Source organism: Sinocyclocheilus anshuiensis, unplaced genomic scaffold (genome assembly GCF_001515605.1).
Source record: "Sinocyclocheilus anshuiensis isolate Anshui unplaced genomic scaffold, SAMN03320099.WGS_v1.1 scaffold1364, whole genome shotgun sequence".
Lineage (NCBI taxonomy): Eukaryota > Metazoa > Chordata > Actinopteri > Cypriniformes > Cyprinidae > Sinocyclocheilus > Sinocyclocheilus anshuiensis.
The window spans coordinates 133,352-154,159 of NW_015544238.1; the positions used below are offsets into that span (position 1 = coordinate 133,352).

Consider the following 20,808-nt stretch of genomic DNA (forward strand, 5'->3'; position numbering starts at 1 on the left):
TCCATCTGAAATTGTTCAGTCTGCGTTAGAGGGAGACCGCTGAAATAGCCTCTCTCTGAATGGCGCAGATACACAGTTGCGATTGTGGCCTAGGGGGGCATGACTATGCTTACAATCGCTACATCACAGAGGCTAAGGAGGAGAGCACGGGAATGGATATGGCACCTAAAAAGCCTGTGTTGTAAAGACAGACGCCATCAGGAAGATGGGAAACATGATCAGCCTGAGGGCCTATTGGAAAGTGGGAACAAGAGAATGTAAATAGAAAAACAGAGGAGGGTAAATAGATGTAAGCCCATCGGAGAGCATGGATGTAAACAAGTGCAGACTGAACGTATATACAGTTGGCGGGAGACAAGTTATTGGGGCTGGGCTGGGAAATTAGGCGCTGTGTTATCTTGTGGAGCAGGGTTGTATGCCATTCATAATAGTTTTTAAGTTACGCTCCAGAATTGGAATTTAATTTGAACTCAGAATAGTTTTTAAATTCCAATTACATTCCTGAATTTGAATTGAGGTAGCAAACAGGATACATCACTGCAATTCAAATTTCATAGTAAGGAAGTGAAATTAAAATGAAAGGAAATTCCAAGAAAAGGAAAACTACATTTTAAATATAAAAGCAAACTTTAAAATGTGGCTTGACAGAGCCTGATTTTAAAGTAAAAAAAAAATGTTTAAAAAGCATTGAAGCTTAAAAGATGGATGGATGGAACGAACGAATAAATGAACGAACAAATAAATGAATGAACAAACAATGGATGGATGGATGGAATGAGCAGATATATAGATATAGATAGAATGATGGATGGATGGAATAAACATATTTTTAATAAACTCTATTGACTGAATTGTGAATTGTGTACAAGGGATTACCTGTTGAATTTGTTTGAATTGCAATTGCTTTTCTTGTCACTCCAATTCAAATCCCAATTCAGCTTCCTATGTGTTGTGTGTGGAGCCAATTATTCATTTACATTCTCTGCTTTTTCTCTCATTCTGGTTGTATATATTTTCCTCTCCTCTTTAATTTCCCTCCCTCTTTTATTAGTAAGCATTGCCCTCATTAGATCTGGCTATCATGAGTTGGTGCATGTTGAGTGGTTTTCCAGTCAGCCCTATTTGACCTCTGACTTCTGCAAAGCGTGTAATAAGAACAGAGAGGTATGCTGGGATTGATTTTCGAGTTTCACACACTACCTCTAATTTGCTAGATAGATAGCGCTCCGGCGAGCTCATATGTGAGGACAAACGCAGGTGTGCAGTGCAGGTTAACTGCATGTCAGAGGTCAAATGCTCAACGGATTTGCTGATGTGTGTCGATGATGATGGGGGACACGATTCAGACTCAGTCAGACTGCAATGCTGATGATCAAAATCTTGACAGTAATAGATCTAGTTATGCAAACAACATATGAGGAAATGCTTTTTTGTCTCCTATATGGTGGCACATTGTGTTGTCCCGTCCCACTGGACATCTGAAAGAGGAAATCATATTAATCTTTCACTGTTACCTCACACCCCAAAGCAACCTTCTATTTAGCATCAGTAGATCTCAGTGGAGTGTGTGATAACCTTCAAATGAGAAACAGAGAGAGAGAGAGAGAGAAAAGAGATGTGCAGCCCCACAGCGCCTGCAATGAGATGATTAAATTAATAATAAATATACATCCCTCTATTCGTCTCCTCCAACACACACACACACACACACATTCACTCGCCACCTCTTCAGCGAACTGCATTATCTTTCCCTTTTCGCAATCGCACGTCAGGCACAGCAAAGACGCGTGGATGGCTGAGAGGAAGGGAGAAAAAAATCAATACAAATTACGACGGAGAAAGTGGCACTGATGGCTAGAATTGCAGCATATGTTTACACTAAATCAGGCAATCTATCTTCATATGGGCTGTGTAATGCAGGCGGGGTCAGGGTTCGGCCCGCGCACACACACTCTCCAATTACTCCCACTTCTCTGCGGGAGGCAGCCGTATCGATTGGCTGAGAGGACAGAGGCCCTGCAGGCACCCAATGGGGCGCTGGGGTCAAAGTTCAGGGGGATTTTAATAAGAGAAGTAATGGGCTTAATTTCTTGGGGGGTGTGATTGAGAGACAAAGCCCTCCCTCTCAAGTCTCCTGTCCAACGGTTCATTAAAGTGCAAGTTTTATGGGATTGCTTTGTGAAATTGCTCTCATGAAAGCTCTTCTTCCGATGTTCCCGTGTCTCATTCCTTTTCTCTCATTCCTTTCTTCTTTCCTCCCTCATCTTTAGTTCTTTTGAGGGTTTTTTGCTTATTCATTCATCTGTATGTTCGTTTGTTTGTTCATGTGTTCGTTCATTCATTTTTTAATTCATTCTTATTTGTGTTCATTCATTTGTTCACTCCATTCCTTTCTTTCTTTCTTTCTTTCGTTCTTTCTTTCTTTCTTTCTTTCTTTCTTTCTTTCTTATCTCTCCTTCTGTCTTACACTCTTTTTTCCTGACACCTTATATCCAGATGGCGGTGATTAGCGCATTGCAGACTGTCAAAAAATGACACAACAAAACAACGGCACGTAGATCGCTTGCTGAGTCTAATCACACTGCCATTTGATCAAACCGCAGTTCTCCCGACTTGAAGAAGGAACGTGATCGTTTCCACAGAGCCTTTCTCAGAGCATCCTGAGAGACTGTTCCCTCACTTTCACGGGGGCATTGAGTCACAAAGACCCCCACACACCCCCTCCTCAGCAACCGCTGTCACTCCGCTAGTTCTTTTCTCCTCCTCGCCGTGAAACCAGCTCAAACAAATTTGATTTAGCAGCTCGCCGAGACCCATTCCCGAGGAAAGAAAACAAATATTGTTATAATGGTAATAACATCTATTTGCCGCGCACGACAAACGGCACCGGGCCCTTTGAAAAGAGGCCCCTGCTCCTGCACAGCCACCTTATTCTTATTCATGAAAGCATCGCTTATGCATATTAGTGCAAACTAGGTATTCTACTCGCTAGCATTTGGACTGTCAATCATCCTTACAGAATACAAGAGGCAACGGTGACAAAAGCGGACCGGGCAAGAAGGCTGACAAATTGTCCCCAAAGTCAAATTTGACAGCCTTTTATGATTAATGGGCTTGATTATGGAGAAATATCTCCCTAACTGCTTTCCGGGTGTTTCTTTCTGCCATCGTATCGCGACAGAGATGGGAAAGAGGGGCTAAGCGGAGGTGCTGTTTGCAGTGAGAGAATGAAATAAACGTGAGCAGGGTTGAGTGAGAAGAAAAGAATTGAATTAGGCAGGAAAGGTTAGCATTTGGAAATAAAGAAGTGTAAAGAGGGGCAGGAAGGCCATAGGGCCTCACTAAACACTTAATAAAACAAATTCACACAGGGGTAAGCCTGGATTGATGCCACAGGGATGAGCATAAACAAATATACAGGGAGAAATGTACACAGACGCACGCTGATATTTAACTCCGCTGAACTCTGGGACATCATGGAAGAGAACTCTGGGAAATGGACAAGATGACATAATGGCCTCTTTCTGAGAGAACTGCAGTCAGTTAAATCAAATAAACTTCTTATTTTCGGTTTCTCCCGCAGCTCTGAACGAACCCACCATAGACTACGGCTTCCAGAGGCTACAAAAGGTCATCCCTCGTCACCCTGGAGACCCGGAGAGGTTACCTAAGGTAAGTGTGGTCGGCAGAAAATGCTTTCGCTGCATATTTTTCCGTTCTATTAAAATCACAGATTTTGTTTTCCCTGGCCATGCTTTGGATTTACACAAGCTCTCCTGCATTTGAAAGAAACACTTGAGATAAATTTGAAAATAGGTGTAAAGCATTCGCTAGATGGGAGTTGAATATTTCATCCTCAGATTTGGCGTTGCATCCCTAGTCTTGCTCAAAAGGACGAGTGTTTTCTTATGTCTGTGAAGCAAACCTTGTTTCTGAAAGCCCGAGGGTCTTCTGTTTGATAGCGTAGAAGAGCAGCTCACACTGGCTTGTGAATGAAAAAACAACTGTTTGTTTGATGCCGACTTTGAGAGGGTGAGATGGAGGTTAGATTGCCGCTGTTATGCATGCTGGTGGCACATTGCAGCTTTGGGGCAGCAACAAGCAACAAATCAAAGAACAAAGCTGATATGCATTGGGTGCAGACTGTGTGTGTGTGTGTGTGTGTGTGTATATACACGTCGATTCGAGCGTAAAAACTCAATGTGCCGTCAGGTGCCATGGGCGGTTTGCTGCCTGGTTAGTATGAAAAGATTATTTTCCCCTAAAAAGGCAGGAAGCTAAGTGATAGAGATTCTTTCGGGCAGGGCGCTGGTGTAGGAGGGGATCAGATCTGATGCGGACTGACACTTTAAAACAGCTGCCAAATTGAAACCATTTATCAAAATCTGACATCTGAGATCCAGTCACCAAAAAAGCAGTTTATTTGTAAATTGATACTAATAGTGAGCATACATTGTCTGGGTGCTTTGATGCTGCGATATGTGGCAAAGGGAGACCGCCAGCTATCACCTCTTATATACTTATACATTCAAGAGGAAAACTCAATAAGAATGTAGACAGGTTTTTTTCAGGCCGACTTTTTTCTGTTCCCGGTGTCTCGGTTTTTTGACACAGTCATATAAATAAATAACCAAGTAAATACATAAAGCAGTAAGTAGGTAAATAAATAACTAAGTGAATGAATAAGTAATTGAGCATGCAAATAAGTAAAAAAAAAACAAACAAATAAATAAATATAAAGTTTGGTAAATAACTATTCCAAGCTGTGCATGAACAACCTTGTTTGTCCATTTAACACTGTTATATGTTTCATAGATATAGATATATCTATATATTTTATTACACACACATACATATATATATATATATATAGACAAAATAAATAAATAAATAAATAAATATATAAGGTCTAAATATGGAAATATGCATAAACACACACACACACATTTGCTGATTGACTGTGTTTTAGCATATACTTGACTCCTTCCAAATCCTTGATCAGATCTGCAGTGTGTGTGCCAGTGATGGCCCCAGCATTTAGAAACCCAGCTGTGTTTGTCTGACGACCTTTGCTAGGGCCAGGCGTGTATCAGGTTTATCTATAATTTCATTTCCAGTCCCGGGTTTGGCCGTGAGCACACACCTCTCCATCCAGATAGATCAGGAATATGGATGTGATTCAGGACGCTGCTCTGTCCCGCAGGCAGCTGTGTTTCTCACTCGCATTTGGGACAGACGTTCACAGGCGGTCCCAGGTTACCGTAAGGTTAATGACCTGTGAGAGTCACTCTAATTGACACCTGGATTATGGCGTGTCTTATAAACTGAGAAGGGGGGTCTTTCTTAGCAACTGTTTCCAACACAAGACAAATTTATGCACATTAAATGAACTGAAAAAGTCCTGTTTGCATACTGAAATATTTGTAAATGGGCTTTCTGCTCAGTCAGTTGGGGAAGTCGTGGCCTAATGGTTAGAGAGTCAAACTCGTAACCCAAACGTCACTTTCACTTTCAGAGAGAATATGCATTTTATGTGCATGTGGCAGCTCCCAAAAGCGCTGGATAGGAGAGACTGGAGCTAGCTGTCACAGTTTGTACTTGAGTGAATATTTCTCAGAGTGGGTATAGTTAGTTTCTCAATAGATGCAAATTTTGACCTTAAAACGCTATTGAACTTTACACACTGTTTTACACACACTTTTGTGACAACATGCCCCAATGGTAAGGCATATTGTTACATTATGGGGTAAGTTAAAATAATTTGATTAACAGCCATTAAACTATATGAGGTAAAATATATACTATACTATACTATGGTAAACAGCAAATTAATTAGCTAAAATTAAACAGCAAAATAAAAAATAAAACAAAATGTAACAAAAAATACATTTGTGGAGTTGGATTTTTCACTCAAAAACCTTATACCGTTTTTATTCAGATATTGTCCTTGTGACAACTAGCCCCCTCTTCCTTTTCAAGTCCTGTTCATTCTACTATGTGCCCCTTTTAACAGGAAGTAGATTATTGACTTCCTTTGCCTTGTCATATTGGCACATTTTACTTTATCAGTTGCTCTTTATTAGCACAATAAGCTTATATGTGTGTGTGCAAGTGTTGTAATGTTGTATATGTATGTATGTGTGGTGGACCTCTGTTCACCAGGCTCAGTGTGTGTATGTGATTTATCATTGTTAGGGGACCTGTCGGATGGCTTGCTCTCGCGGGTCAGCTGATCTGCTCTCACCAGGCGCTTGAGAACCATCCTCCCATAATTGAGCCCCTGGAAAGAAAGCAAGGGGAAAACAGGAGGAAGAAAAGATAGGAGGAAGATACAAACAGGCTTGTCGGGAGACAGCCTTCAGGGTTAGAGAGCCGAGAGCCGGGCCAATCTAGAGTCAAACAGACTCACCTTGTTACCTGTGCTGAATGAACTGTAGAGCGTCTGAGCGACTCTTCGTGACCCATTCACCCACATACACTTCACACACAGACAGCGGGGGGCCGGGAGTGTTGAGATGGTTTCATGCTGTGATGCTGTGCTGTGGAGGTCTGTGAAAAGGAAAAGGAGAGGAACACAGCATCTCAATGCGCCGTAACACGTGCTCTCTGCCTTTTGGCAGGTAGAGTGAAGAGATTAACATGCAGACATGAATCCAGCTCATCCAGAACACCTCTCAGGGGAGAGAGCCGCTCACATGCCTCCCCGAGCGAATCTCTCCGAGTCCAAACCCTTTCTGGCCTGTCTCTTAAAAATAAAGGTTCCAATTAGAACCGAAAAGACTTTTACCGGCCGGTGTTCCACAAAGAACTTTTTTATATTTTACAGTTCTCAGATGATACTAATGCTAAAAACGATGCAAAATGCAAATAATGAAATGCATCTGTGCATATAATTGCACATAGTTAGGATAATAAAAAAGACCTTTTTTAAAAGGGAGGGAGATATCTTTTGTTTTTGAATGTAGGGATGCTTCGAAATAAACTTTATGGTACTTCAGTGCACATTTTACACAAATCTTTTGGTAATATGGCCAATACTAAAACAATATTTGCCCAAGTGTTATTTTAATATTATCTATGTATTAAAGTTTTATTAAAAATTGTAATTAGCTTTTATTTTATATTTTCAGTTTTCATTATTAACTTTTAATGTGCTTTTGTCATTTTTATTTTGTGAATATGACTAATTAGGGATATTGTTATTTCAGTTTCCGTTTTAGTTTTTATTTATTTCCAGTTAGTGATTTTAGTGCTTCAGCATAAACTTACTTCAGTTAGTTTCTAATTTTCAGTTAGTTTTAAAATGTTATTTTATTTCAGCTTTGTTTCAATTAACAAAAATGTTTTTAGTAGTCATACTTCTGCTGTTGTTTATGAATTATGCAACGTTTCAGGTTAATAATTTTGCAAGATGTCCTACATTTTGATGTTTGACTAACTGTACAGAGGCTATTTGAGTTGGAAGACCAAAGAACATTGTGTAAAGGTGTAATTACCAATATATTTATTTTTATTTAGTTGACCCAACTGAAAGTCATATGATTTACATACTGATCTAAAAAAAACGTCATTAATTAAAATAATATTTATTAATTGTTAATACTGTACTGTACTATTTAGTGTCCTAAGAACCAAATAGACAACTCAAGATACCTAGAAAAATGATTTTTCATATCAAGAGGATCTTAAGAAGCTGCAAAGAATGAGGAACCAGAAATCACAAAGTGGGACAATTCCTCCAATCGCTGACCCTGCAGAGGATCGCTCACAGTCCTCTTGGTAGCACAAGAGTGACTCCTGCCTTGTCCTTAACCTGTGACGCAAGGGACGTAAGGTCCCTCTGTAAGGTCCCATCACCTGATCCCCAGCATTGCCTGGGGCTCCCGGGTGAGGAAGAGAGGGTGTCAAATTGGGGCTTTGCTAAGAAAGACCACCACCCTAGAGTAATAAAGATCACAGGATGACTAATTGTATGCCTGGCAGGCGGCAGATCTTTACACCTCAACAGTCAGCTAATAAGACAAAAGGCCCAGCGCCTGTCTCTCCCAGGGCCAGGTGGCACACCTCTGGAGCCCAGAGCGAGGTCAGGTGCTCGGGCCGACCGGCTGTAATCATCAGCGGGTCTACTTGAGGGCAACTGCCACCTTATCAATCATTGATTGAATTTCATTAGGGGTTCAACAGAGTGAGTATTGAGCCTCGAAGTGATATTGGGGTTATAGTGCAGCTTGACTACAGGGAACGCAGCGCTGATTTGTGCTGGCAGACTTAATTTGAGAGGGAATGTGCTGGACTTTTTGTTTGGGCAGAGAAAGTGTGATGTGAAATAGTTTGTAGAGACGTGTGAGGGGTACGTGTGTAAAGTAGCCGCAGGTCGTTTTATAGACGCCACATAAATAATGAAGTAAAGCTAAGTCCACCAAGCAGAACTGTGCAATTTATTCACCTTGTGGCTGTTTGAAGTCATTTTATACCTCTCTCTCTTGCTTATTCGTTTTTCTTCATGCCTCACGTTCTTATATTTCTCAAATAATTATTTTCTTTTTTATATTTTACAGGCGAACAAAACAGTTTAGCTTTACATTATATTTATTCATATTTTTTTAATCCAAAGTGACTTTTAAATAAGGAATACAATGCTGTGAAACAAATATGCAAAATACATATAGTTTGTTAGTATTAAGATTATTTAATTGTATTTATTTTAATTTAAATAATAACATTTACACAATCTTGAAAAACACTTTTTTACTAATACTAATTATGTATATTAATAAGCATTATTATTCATATTAATTTTAGCAGCTGCAGTATAATAACAAGATCTACAATAAAAAACAAACAACATTTCTCATAGAAAAAGGGAGTGGAATGTTTGCAGTGGAGAGTGTTCTGGGTTGGTGTTGTTAGGTGGTTGCTCAAGTCTATGGGACTTTTTTTTTTACTTTTATTGTCCACCAGGCAAATATCGTTAAATCTGATCACTTACAAGCTTCAAGATGACTTAAGTTTATACTTATGGTTAGTGGTTTGATCAGATCTCTAACCTGAAGTAAGAAAGACATAAAGTAAGAAAGAGTCATAATTGACCTTTAATAATTTCTTTATCAAATTAAAGTTCATATCGCAAACTCAGAACATACAGACTAGCAACTATGGTGTATTTGTGTGAAGATGTGAATAGCTAAGCACGAGTGAATGTGTGTGTGTGTTTTTACATAAGTGCTTGTGTGTGCGTTCATGTTGTGCCAAAGGGCCCGTGGCAGGGTATCGCAGCCAGCGAGCATCAGAGACATTAACTAACTTCTGTTTTATAATGGAGATTAATGAACTGAGCCGTGGCCAGGGGGAAGACAGGACAGGAGAGGAGAGCAAAGGAGAAACAGGGTATGAAAAAGAAGAGAGAGAGAGGGGTGTGCTGCCAGTGCCAAGGCTGTGTTGGTGACAGATTGCCCACTGGGTGTGGATGGCAGAATGCTGTTGAACGAGGGACAGGTTGGGCGACTGGGGCCGGACACAGGGAACTGCAGCGGGGAGGCAGACTGGAACAAGAGCCCCATACCTGGACAGCATCAGGCACGAGAGCAGGGGAGAACCAAACCATGGAGACACGTACAGATGGGCAGAGAAAGGGAGGGAGTACTGGCGCGTATAATTAAGAAATACTCACAGGAACACCATAAGAGAGAGACAACCAGACGTACAGTAAAACAAGAAATAGAAATTCTTTATGAACAGGTGCACACACACTTAAAGCAAAGCACTTATAGACACACACACTGTACAGTAATTGATGCATAATACTGGGTGTGATAACAGATAACAGCAAAAAAAAAAAATAAATGTATGAATACATAATAAAAAGCATTCACATGGTTTTTTGTTTGTTTTTGTTTTTTGTTACCTTAATTTTTTTCTTGGTTGAGTTTTTTAAACTGGTTGAGTTTGCTATATGAAATAATATTTTTGGGTTTAATGTTTTTAATGTGTGTGTGGGAAAGATTTTTACAGTGCAATAAAAACACTAAATAATACAGTACAGAAATCACTTAAATATGACATATAGCACTTATTTTGGTATTTATTTCTTATTATTTTTCTTATATTTTTTGATTATTAAAATATTTTTGGCAGATGCTCTAATGCAAAGTGACTTTTTAAAAATAAAGTGATTCAAGCTAAGGGGATGCAGTGAAACAACTGTGAAATTATATTATTAATATATTTAATAATTATTTACATTAATAATAATATTTCAATTTTTTAATGATTTAGTGTGATAATAGTTTTGAGCAGTGTTATTTTTGTATTATTGAGATACTGTTATAGTTCTTATTAATATTTTGAATCAGTTTTTTTCATTTTAAATTTAAAGTTTTAGTAATTTTGTTATGTGTTTGTCATTTTTTGTGTTTTTGATTTTTTTTATAGCTTTTAAGTTACATTTCTTAAGTTTACATTTTTCATCTAATATTAATATTTTATTTTATTGCAGCTTTATTTCAATTCCCTAAAGTGATTTTTAATAGTTTTAGTAAACAATAACAATACTGACTGTGATAAACGTAAACTAACTCCTTTGATTTCCATCTTTATCCAATGTATTAAGACATACATGATGGAGACATGAAAAAATATGCTATGGTAGGAAAGACCCAGACAATATTGCAAAGCTGAGTACTATCTGGGAGATTAACATGCAATCAGAGAGACAGCATTCTAAATTCAATGTTATTATACAACCACAAAATCCTTGTAGCATTGACATCCACTGTAGAGCATGTAAGCGGAGTTGTTTCCTGCCTTTGCTCAATGAGAGTAAACGGCGGAAAATGAATTGCACTCATTAGGGCACAGGAAGAGCTACAGCAGAGATAAGGGATGCTGTTTTTGTCCTCCTCTTTTTGGTTCATTCTCTCTCTCTGGGGCAAAAGGAAGCATCCTGCTCCATAATTTTGACCCCCAGTTGATTAACATCCAATCCATTTTTCCCAGAATTGAAAAACTGATTTTCATTGCACAGAAATTCATTTCTTTCAGCAATCTACAGCCTTAAAAGGTAGCGAGCTTTGCCTTAATGTGACCCCTCTCTCCTCCAACAGGGTGTTAAGAGCTTCCAGGGCAGGGGTGAGTGAGACGCCTCCATGTTTGGAAAGCTTTTCGACTGGCTGGGCATCCATGTGACAAAGTGCCATATCTAGAGAGGGCTGACAGTGATGAAAATGCACTTAACCGTGACTAAATCTGAAATATTTAACAGATATTTAAATGAATAATTCGAACAAACTAAGTATCACCTACCAGCTGTCACGAATGATACTTTAAATCAAATGGATAAAAAATAAAAAATAAAAAAATCCAATGGACCAAAAATAAAGATGGGACTTGCATGTGAACTCAGGGTAAACAATTACCTCTAGAGATGTGTGATATGTATTGTTTACGATAATATCATAATTGTTGTTTTAACTGTATACAAGCTGACATTGAGTATGTTACACATTTGCAAAAAACAAACAAAAATACATCCTGAGAGTTAAAATGTATTAACTGCAAGATGAAGCTTATGAGAATGCAGTTAAAATGCTCCTAGTAACGAAAATGTTTTTTAATGGTTTTAATTTTAGTTTTAGTTAACTGTAATAACCCTGGATTAAAGTGAGTAAATACTTCACAAGATGTCTTTATTATGGAAAATGTACAGTAATGATACAGTTGCTGAGTCTTGCTTTATGTGGGTTTCAAGGTGCTCTCTTGTTTGTGTTCTGTTCTAATTATATCTTTTTAATTTTTTTTACAAATAGAGTCCCTACTCATTACACTGTAACTAATGTAAAGGTTGAATAAATACATTAGATTGAATAATGCAAGAACAACAGAGCACAAGGTCTCAGCTGTAACAGGGAGTCTCTCCCTCTCTCTCTCTCTCTCTCTCTCGCCCCATGTTTGTCATTGACTTGAGCCATCTGTGAAGATCGTTACTGCTTGTTGTTGATTGGCTGGGGGAGGACTGTTAGTTCTAAGGTCATATTTTGTCATGGGAAATGCAAGTCAATGAGGATGAGGAGGATGAGGAAGCTTAGTGCCCCCATCTCCATATGCCCCCCAATCCTCTCTTGCGTGCATGTATGTTGTGCACTATCACGCAAACACAGTCCCAGATGAGCTCTTAAAGCTAAAATTCAAAGGAATGTCACAATATTCGGTGGTTTCCTGAGCCTGTTTCTGCCTCTCTGCCTGATCTGAAGGCCACTGTTGTTCTTCCTCGTAAATGTAACAGTTTCCACACAGTGTGTTCAGAAACTCAGCCAGAAAGTGTTCAATTTCAGGGCCTCGTGGCCTGGCATAAAACAGTCACTAAGAGCTGCACTTCACAGATGCAGGCCCTGCTTATGTTTGCATGACATATGTGAGAAACCCGAGAGCTAATGTTCCAGCATGGGTTTTACATTTCTGCATGTATTAAGGCATATTTGTGTATTTTAGGTCCATTTGTGTGTGTTTGTTTCTGGCCTAGATACAGTTTTGGGGACAAAGTGTCTAAAAGTGCCCTAGAAAAATCAGATTTTTTTGTAACGTCAGAAGATGAAATGGTTTATAAAGAGATTAAATAATATCTTTATTCAGTACATTTTTAAAGCTTTATTTTAAGGTTAGTTTAAATGATAGTTTATAGTTTATATAATTAATAATATGGTTATAATTTATATTATTCAATTTATATTAAATTATTTTTAATTAAATATATTTCTTATTACTTATTTGCGAGCTAATGTTCTTTATTCACTTCTAAAAAGGTTCAGATTTATTTTAAAGTTACGAAAAGTTTAGATTTAACAACAATGCACAAAATAATAATAAGATTTACTTAATTTTTACTTAAATTTATTTACTTATTTAAACTATGTTGTATTTAGTTTAATATTATTTTTCACACTTTTTTGGGGGAAGTCTGTAGCTAAAATGAACAACAATACACTGAAAAGTGAGATTTACTTTAAGATTTTATTTATTTTCTTACTTAAAATTGTTATTATTTGCATGTCTTATTTAGTTTAAAATGTTTTTTATGCTATTTATATATAATAAGTTACTAAACGTAAAAAAAATAAGATTTCAACATTAACACTAGTGTAAATAAAACTGCCAAACAGTATAAACAGTAAATACACAACCTCATTAATTATTCATGCCCTGGTGCATGCTGGGAACACCAGCATTGTAAAGCTACATGTATTTTACTTGATTTTATACCTTTGGAATATACTGATATTTGTCAATAAATATTACCAGTTTTTTTTTTTTTTTTTTGGGATCGAGTCCGTACTTGAGGGTTGTAAATATAACAAACAATCTTAAGTAATATTTACATGAATTTAAGTTTTTATTTCAACATGCATAATGTAGAATTAGTGTAATATTTCTATTGAGTGTGTACAGACACAGGCTGTTGTTCTCACAGTACAGTAATGATAGGTTTGCCAGCAACCCCAGCTGCCTCTTACCTGGCAACACTTGAGGGAGAAAAACAACTAGAACTTCCCCTCTTCATCTCCCTCCTTCTCTCTCTCCCCCTCTCTCTTTCTTTCTCTCTCTCCTCCTAACATACTCACTCACTCACTCACTCACTCGTTTCTACTTTATTTGTGCACATTTCCCTCACTTTGTCTTCTTCTGTCTTCTCTCCGTCCCTCGAGTCTTTTTTCCTTTGTTTTCTTCCAGCCCTTTCCCCCTTTGCTCATCTTTCAGCACTGTTTTCTGTCTGCATCTGTCACTTTCACCTCTCGTCATGAGATTTACAATTACTCTGCCGTTTCCTTTTTTTGTCCTGCTCTCTGCCAACCTGTTTTTTTTCTTTCTGCCATTTTATCCTGATTTCATGAACTGCATCTGTAGTTCTTTGGGTCAATCTTTACTCTCTTTTTCTGTGTTTACTCTATACTTTCATCTGTCTCTCTCTTTGTTTTCCGTTCTCTCCTCATACAGTAATGTGAAGTGTGTGTGTGTGGGGGTTTCAGTGTAATACCCCAGGGAGCTCCAGTAGAGGTTGCCATAATACCAGCTCTGGCTTCCTCTGTATCACCTCCACACCTCTCTGTCTGTCTCTGAACATTGTGTGTGTGTGTGTGTGTGTGTGAGAGAGAGAGAGAGAGAGAGAGAGAACAATCCTCCTCTTCAGCCTGATCATACAAATCTACATTTATCTACAGTGTGTACTAGGCTTGTCATTTTAAACCTTTATGACATTCTTTTTCTTCTGTGGGACACAAAACGAGATGTTTAGCAGAATGTTTGAGCGGCTCTCTTCTTTACAATGAAAGTAGATGGTGACCAGAGTCTCTCAAGCTTCAAAAGCAGAAAAACACACAATAAAGCATCATGGTCCATATGTGCTATATTAAAAAAAAATGTCTGAAAATGGTTCCTTTGTGAAAGAAACGGTTTGAAAATTAACTCATTATTCACAGCTGTGGTCACTTTTAATTTCAATTTTCTGTTTATTTATATTTTATTGAATTCAAGTCAGCAAGTTTTTTATGATTAAATTGATCAAAAGTGACAGACATCTTTTGCAACAATATAAATGTAGTTATTATAAATGAAAATAAATGCTGTTATTTTAACATTTCTATGCATTAAAAAATTACTGAAAAAAAGTATTACAGTTTTCACAAATATATTAAGTAGCACAACTGTGATAATATTTTTTTTCTGAGCACCAAATCAGCATATTAGAATAATTCTTTTAAGGATCAGTGGGACAAGACATGTATATATTCATTATTTCTTTACAATAATGTGTACTGATGCGCTCATAAAAACATTGAGTAGAAATGACAGAAATTATTGTAAAAAGTTAAATAGATGGAAACAAAGTGTTGGGCAAGAGTGATGATTTGATGCTTCCATATGAAGTGGAAAAGAGGTGCCGCGGGTGTGAACACAGGAGATAAAATGTAAAAAAATTAGACTTTAATTCAGTACAGATGTAGCAGATGGAAAACAAGTATGCACAAGAAGCCATTGAAAGATGCTTATGTCCTGTCTTAGTTTCGGTACTCTTAGTAAGACCAGAGTGAGAGTCTGTGGGCCAATGGAGAAGTGTGACTTACACAGGAACACTACAGGATAACACGCACAAACACACAGTCACACACGCCGTGTGAAGAATGACATTGGAGCATATGTGTACAGTCTGAAAGGATCGCAGCCCTGGATCACTGCTTCTGTGATTTGGCAAAGGTTGAGTGTGTGTGCTGTGTGGTTTTGTGTGTGTGTGACAGGTTGGTGTAAATGAGATTCCGACAGCTTCTTTTTCTATCCACCTCATCACATTTGGTTTCTCGTTTTTGAACATGGCTTGCTTATATATAGTAAGCAACTTTGGTTAAATTTAAAACATAATGAATTTGATTTAATAATTGAATATAATGATGCTGTTTTATGGTGCGCCACTTGCTTTTCACGAATGTGCTGTGCTGTTTGAGATGCAAACCATGTGGATTTACGGTACCAGAGGTGGAGTGTTGGACTAAACTGTGTTTGTGTGTGTCTGTTATTAGGAGGTTCTTCTGAAAAGAGCCGCAGATCTGGTGGAGGCACTGTATGGAATGCCTCATAACAATCAGGTATGAAAATCACTACAAATGAAGTTGATGATTTTATATAGCCAGCTGATAATGTTCAAGTTTCTTTCATTATATATATATATATATTCAGTATACAGTATACACACACACACACATTCTTGCATATGTTTAATATATATATACCTATCGCCCTACACCTAAACCTACCCCTCACAAGAAACTACTGGCAGTTTTTGAATTTCAAAAAACACCATTTAGTATGTTTTTTTAAACCCTTTTGGTTTCAGTAAGTATCTTCATAAATGTCATAGTACCCATGTCATTATGCACATTTGTGTCCTCATAAACCATATATACCAGAACACACACACACACACACACACACACACACACACACGCACACAATCAATCAATACTTAACATCAATAATACTATTTATTATTGATGCACAATCAATAATATTTAAATATTTTGTAACTACTATAATGTAAATAAAATTAGAATAATGTAACATAATAAGAACATTCAATTTTTAACAACTTATATTTTTAAATAACTTCATATTTATATAAGGTAAATAAAATAGTTTTATTTTATAATTATTATAATTTAAATAAGATTATAATAGTCATCAAAAATAATTCTTCAACTATATATAATGCTAAAATATCCTTGGATTAATAAATAATAATTAATTCTATTATTAATTTAATTTATTTAAACATATTATTGTTTTCTTTCATGTAATGTAATATCTTGAATCAGAACCCATTGAGAACCACTGTGTATCATTTCAACACCGCTCTCTCTCTCTCTCTCTCTCTCTCTCTCTCTCTGGATTGGTCAGGAGATCATTTTAAAGCGTGCTGCAGACCTGACGGAGGTGCTGTACAGCGTGCCGCGGAGCCATAACCAGTTGCCCTCACTGACAGGCTCCAGCGCTCACTCAGGCATGATGGGAGTTAACTCTTTCAGCAGCCAGCTCGCCGTCAACATCTCTGAGGCCTCACAGGGAGATCAAGGTCAGTGTGTGCTTGCATGTATGGCTGTCGAGCAATTAAAAAAAAAATGAATCGCATATATCAATATTTAGAAGTCAGTATATTGTTTGTTTTATATCATTGAACATGAAGCTTATCACTGGCTTAAAGTTCACAGCAAACAATTTTACAATCAAAACTCGATTAAAGGCGGAACTTCATTTACATACAGATCAAGGGGCACGATTAATTGTGTTAATATTTTTATCACACTATTTTCTTTTGAACTAATCACACTAATGTGTTGCGTTGACAGCCCTAGAAAGTGTTTGACTGGGTTTGATTGAGACATGACTTCACGAAAGTCAAAGCTGCTTGAAAACCTCAACACTTAAATTCAGTCACACGGTCTGTCAGTCCTTGTCTGGGTCTGTTCATGTGTCGTTTGGTGAGCTTCACACCCACCCGCAGCCCTGGACCAGCAGCACTGTACAAGGTGATTGCATGGCTGTGTTTTGGCAAGCCTGTCACCCACAGCACTCAAAACTGCCACTCACACTCACCTGCCCATAGAAACGACACGTTCATCAGAGTGAGTCTGTGTGTGTACACTTTCCCTGTCACTCCTGCGAGAAGTGTGAGCGGCACAGGCTGTGAACGAGCTGAGAGACTCAGGATGATAGCGCTACAAGAATGAAACACTCAATTTGCAAATTCAAACACAGTTTATAAGCACAGCACATAACTTTGCCATCACAGTACTAAATTACATTTTAAAATATATTCCAATAGAAAATGTTATTTTAAATTGTAATAATATGACAATGATAACATGAGCTGACTGCTAAAGCTGATTGATTCCACATAGAAGGATAAAATGTACACCTTGTATTCTTAATGTTGCTTAAAATGCAGCTAAAATCTGTAAAAAAGTTGCTTGAAATGTCTTAATTATGTAATTTCCACATCGTTAGCGTCACTAAACAGAATTGCCATTTCCTTTGGACTTGAATATGTGTGTTTCATACCCTGTGTGTGAGCATTTCCATGCACAAGTGTGTTTTCAATATCGCAGTGTCGGGCCATGTTTCTCTTCACCCACCAGCTCTGACACTCACAGACAGGAAGTGGGAATGGATGTGAGATGAACAGATCACTCTCCTTATATCAGAGAGAGAGAGACACAGGATGACAGAGGAGCTCTCTCTCCCTTGACACCCTCTGCTTTCTCTCCTGCTAGCACTCATCCCGTTTTCCTCTCGTCTGTTTTCCTCATTCACGCAGGAAAGGAACACCTACAGGAATCCATGAGGTCATGGGAAAGGGCCGTTAGCCATTATAAAAATATTGCATTTCATACTTCATGCTTGTATGCAGTGAAACTTCAGCAGGATTTAATACAGATAGCATGCTGCTCCCGGTCAGCCTGCTGCTCCACTCGTTCATCCATCAAACTAATTATTGTTTCAAGTTCTAATTAAGTTACAAACTGATTTACAGAAAACACCAACTCTTTCCTGCAGCTTATTAAACCACATAGGAGCACAGTTTATTTAGGGAAGGTCTCAGATTAACCAGCATCGACTCTGCTAACGAATTATATTTGCAGCTTATAATGGCAGTCATGTTGCTGCTCATGTGACTCTGACATGTTAAAAGGATGTTGATTTGTCAGTTAGCAATAGTTTTTTTCATAATCTGCTTTGTTTCTTGTTTTCTAGTTAGACATATTTAAAACCAGATAAATTTGCTATTTTTTTTGTGTTATATATTTAAAAAAAAATTACAGTTTGGATCAATATCTTGTATTAAAATAATATGACTTCAGAAATTTAGATTAATGCTTAAATGAATTTTTGCAGTGCATTTTTATTTTTATATATTTCTTTTTTTTTCTTAAATCAATATTTTCTCTTCTTCCTGATACTCTCTCTCACTTTCTTTCTCAACTGTTTGATATGAGAATTAGGCTTAAGGGCTAGAGTGTGGACATAGATGGATGCCAAATGGTATTCAAAGCTCTCTGTCTCTCTTCACTTCCTGTTTAGTTTTGGCTGACTGTGAATAGTACAGGGAAAAAAAGGAAAAAGAAATCAAGAATATGATGTTTCCTTAAGAAATGTCTGTTCAAAACTTACCACAATGCTTGCATGTATGTTGTGATGACTAGCAGGCCAATGTTGTGCAGGGTTATTGCTGGGGTGTTTTTGGTGGTTGCTAGGTTTTGTTACTTACTGGCTCTGTGATAGCCATGTTTCTCAGTATGGTCCAGGACCTGTTTGTCATATTGTCTGCCATGTGAAAAGAGTCCAAAACCCCCAACACACACACTGCTTATGGGAACATAGACAAAGTTTTGTCTGATTGCTGTACTGAGTGCTTTCTTAACAGCAGCCGGAAATCTTTAAAATGTTCTCACACTTACCAAGGGATCCCACCCACTAGAAACACAAACCCAGCATGTCACAGACACACATTAGTCCAACCGCAACATCTACAAATCACATCAAGCGTCTTAATAAGCGAACTCATAATAAATCCCAGTGCTGACATGGTTTATATTTGAACTTCAATCTACAAGAGCGTCCTCCTTAACCTGTCGCCATGTCTTATTTTCCAGTTTACTCTCGTAACTCAAACAGCGTGTCTCCTCGCGGGTACGTGCCGAGCTCCACACCCCAGCAGTCCAACTACAACACCATCACCTCCACCATGAACGGATACGGAGCCGCCGGGATGACCAACCTGGGCGTCCCTGGATCCCCGAGTTTCCTCAACGGATCCGCCGCCAACTCTCCTTACGCAAGTGAGTGTTCTGTTGATCAGCTAACAGATCCTGACATTTCTGCTGAAAAGACCAGCATATTGGGCTTCTTGAGTAGTGTATCCAGCAATAGGTTTTTTTTTTTTTTTTTTTGTTACTTTCAGCCAGTCTCAAGCCTTTACCAGCTAAGGAAATTTTCACAGCAATGCCATGTATTCTCTTAAAAATGGTCTTTTATGTATTAGAAATGTTCACTGAAAGGTTCTTTGGGGAACCAGAATTGGTCTACTCTTGGCATTGATGGTTCCATGAAGAACCTTTAACATCCATGGAAACTTTCCATTGCACAAAAAGGTTTCTTATAGTGCAAAAGGGTTCTTTAGATTAAAATGTTATTCACACTAAGAAAAACATGGTCCTTTTAATAAGAATGATTCTTTATGATGGTTCTTTATTTTTTACATACTGGTAAACTTTTTCCATTATAAAGAACCTTTTCTGGAATGGAAAGGTTAAAGGCTCTTCATGGAATCATAGAGGCAAATAAAGAACCTTTATTTTAAAGAGTGTAGACTGATTGATCAGCTACAAACCAGCCTGGAAATATTAGATACTACATGCTAGTCATTTCAGCAGGGTTGTTAACTCTTCACTGCATGTTTTGGATTCTGATTTGTTGGATTTAACCAGCTAAATTTGACTATTTGTGATTTTGGGTATCACAACAAGCATATTTGGTCGCAACTCAGTCAGCATCTTAATGCTAATCTGAAATGCTAAGGTTGTTTGTTTGTCTATTCGTGTTCTTTGAGGGAAGGTATTGTCTGTCTGCTGTTCCATGCACTGTGAACGTCTCCATCCGAACTAACTCCACAAACACTCATATTTTTTCATCTCCTTTCATGTCTAACACTTTAATGACTCCTCCATGCATCTCACTCCGTCACATGCTCGCTTTCTCACTGCGGTCAGGATAGTGAGCTTTCTGTCTGAACTTTCCTGTGGTCTGCTGCTACTGTTTTTTTTTTTTTTTGGGGGGGGGGGGGGTAAAAATCATGGTTTACAGTGCAGTACCACAATTGGATTGTTTTTTACAGGTAAACAATGTACAAATGAGGTTTATATACTCAGGACTGTTCATATATTCAATATATAGCAGCTGTATTTTGTGTGATTGGCACTTGTTTGGCAGGCCGAGCTTTGTGCAAAGCTGTTTCATGGCAGGTTTGCTTTCCATTCATTATAAAAATGCGAAACAAGTTGGCAAGAGTTTTCAATTGGAATTTCATTGAAGAAATTCATTGTGGGTTTTGCTCCAATTTGGTGAGAGAGCTCAAGCTTTCTGCTCAAGATTCAGTGCCAAGATTGTTGGCTAGTGTACAGTGGTTTTTATTACCTGTCTTTCTCTCAAAGCATGCAGATGACCGTATATTAGATGTCCTGATAATATCATCTCCAGGCATGCTTTACATAT

The 20,808-nt window shown here is 37.9% G+C and overlaps 1 protein-coding gene across 1 annotated transcript in view; it reads left to right on the top strand.

Moving 5' to 3' along the window:
- Window positions 1-20,808, top strand: part of LOC107697613 (transcription factor COE3) — a 109,363-nt gene that overhangs the window by 85,592 nt on the left and 2,963 nt on the right. Inside the window, exons 11-14 of the mRNA XM_016498408.1 lie at window positions 3,584-3,672; window positions 15,564-15,629; window positions 16,438-16,612; window positions 19,191-19,376. Coding sequence (XP_016353894.1) covers window positions 3,584-3,672; window positions 15,564-15,629; window positions 16,438-16,612; window positions 19,191-19,376 — 516 coding nt within the window. The remainder of the gene's footprint in view (window positions 1-3,583; window positions 3,673-15,563; window positions 15,630-16,437; window positions 16,613-19,190; window positions 19,377-20,808) is intronic.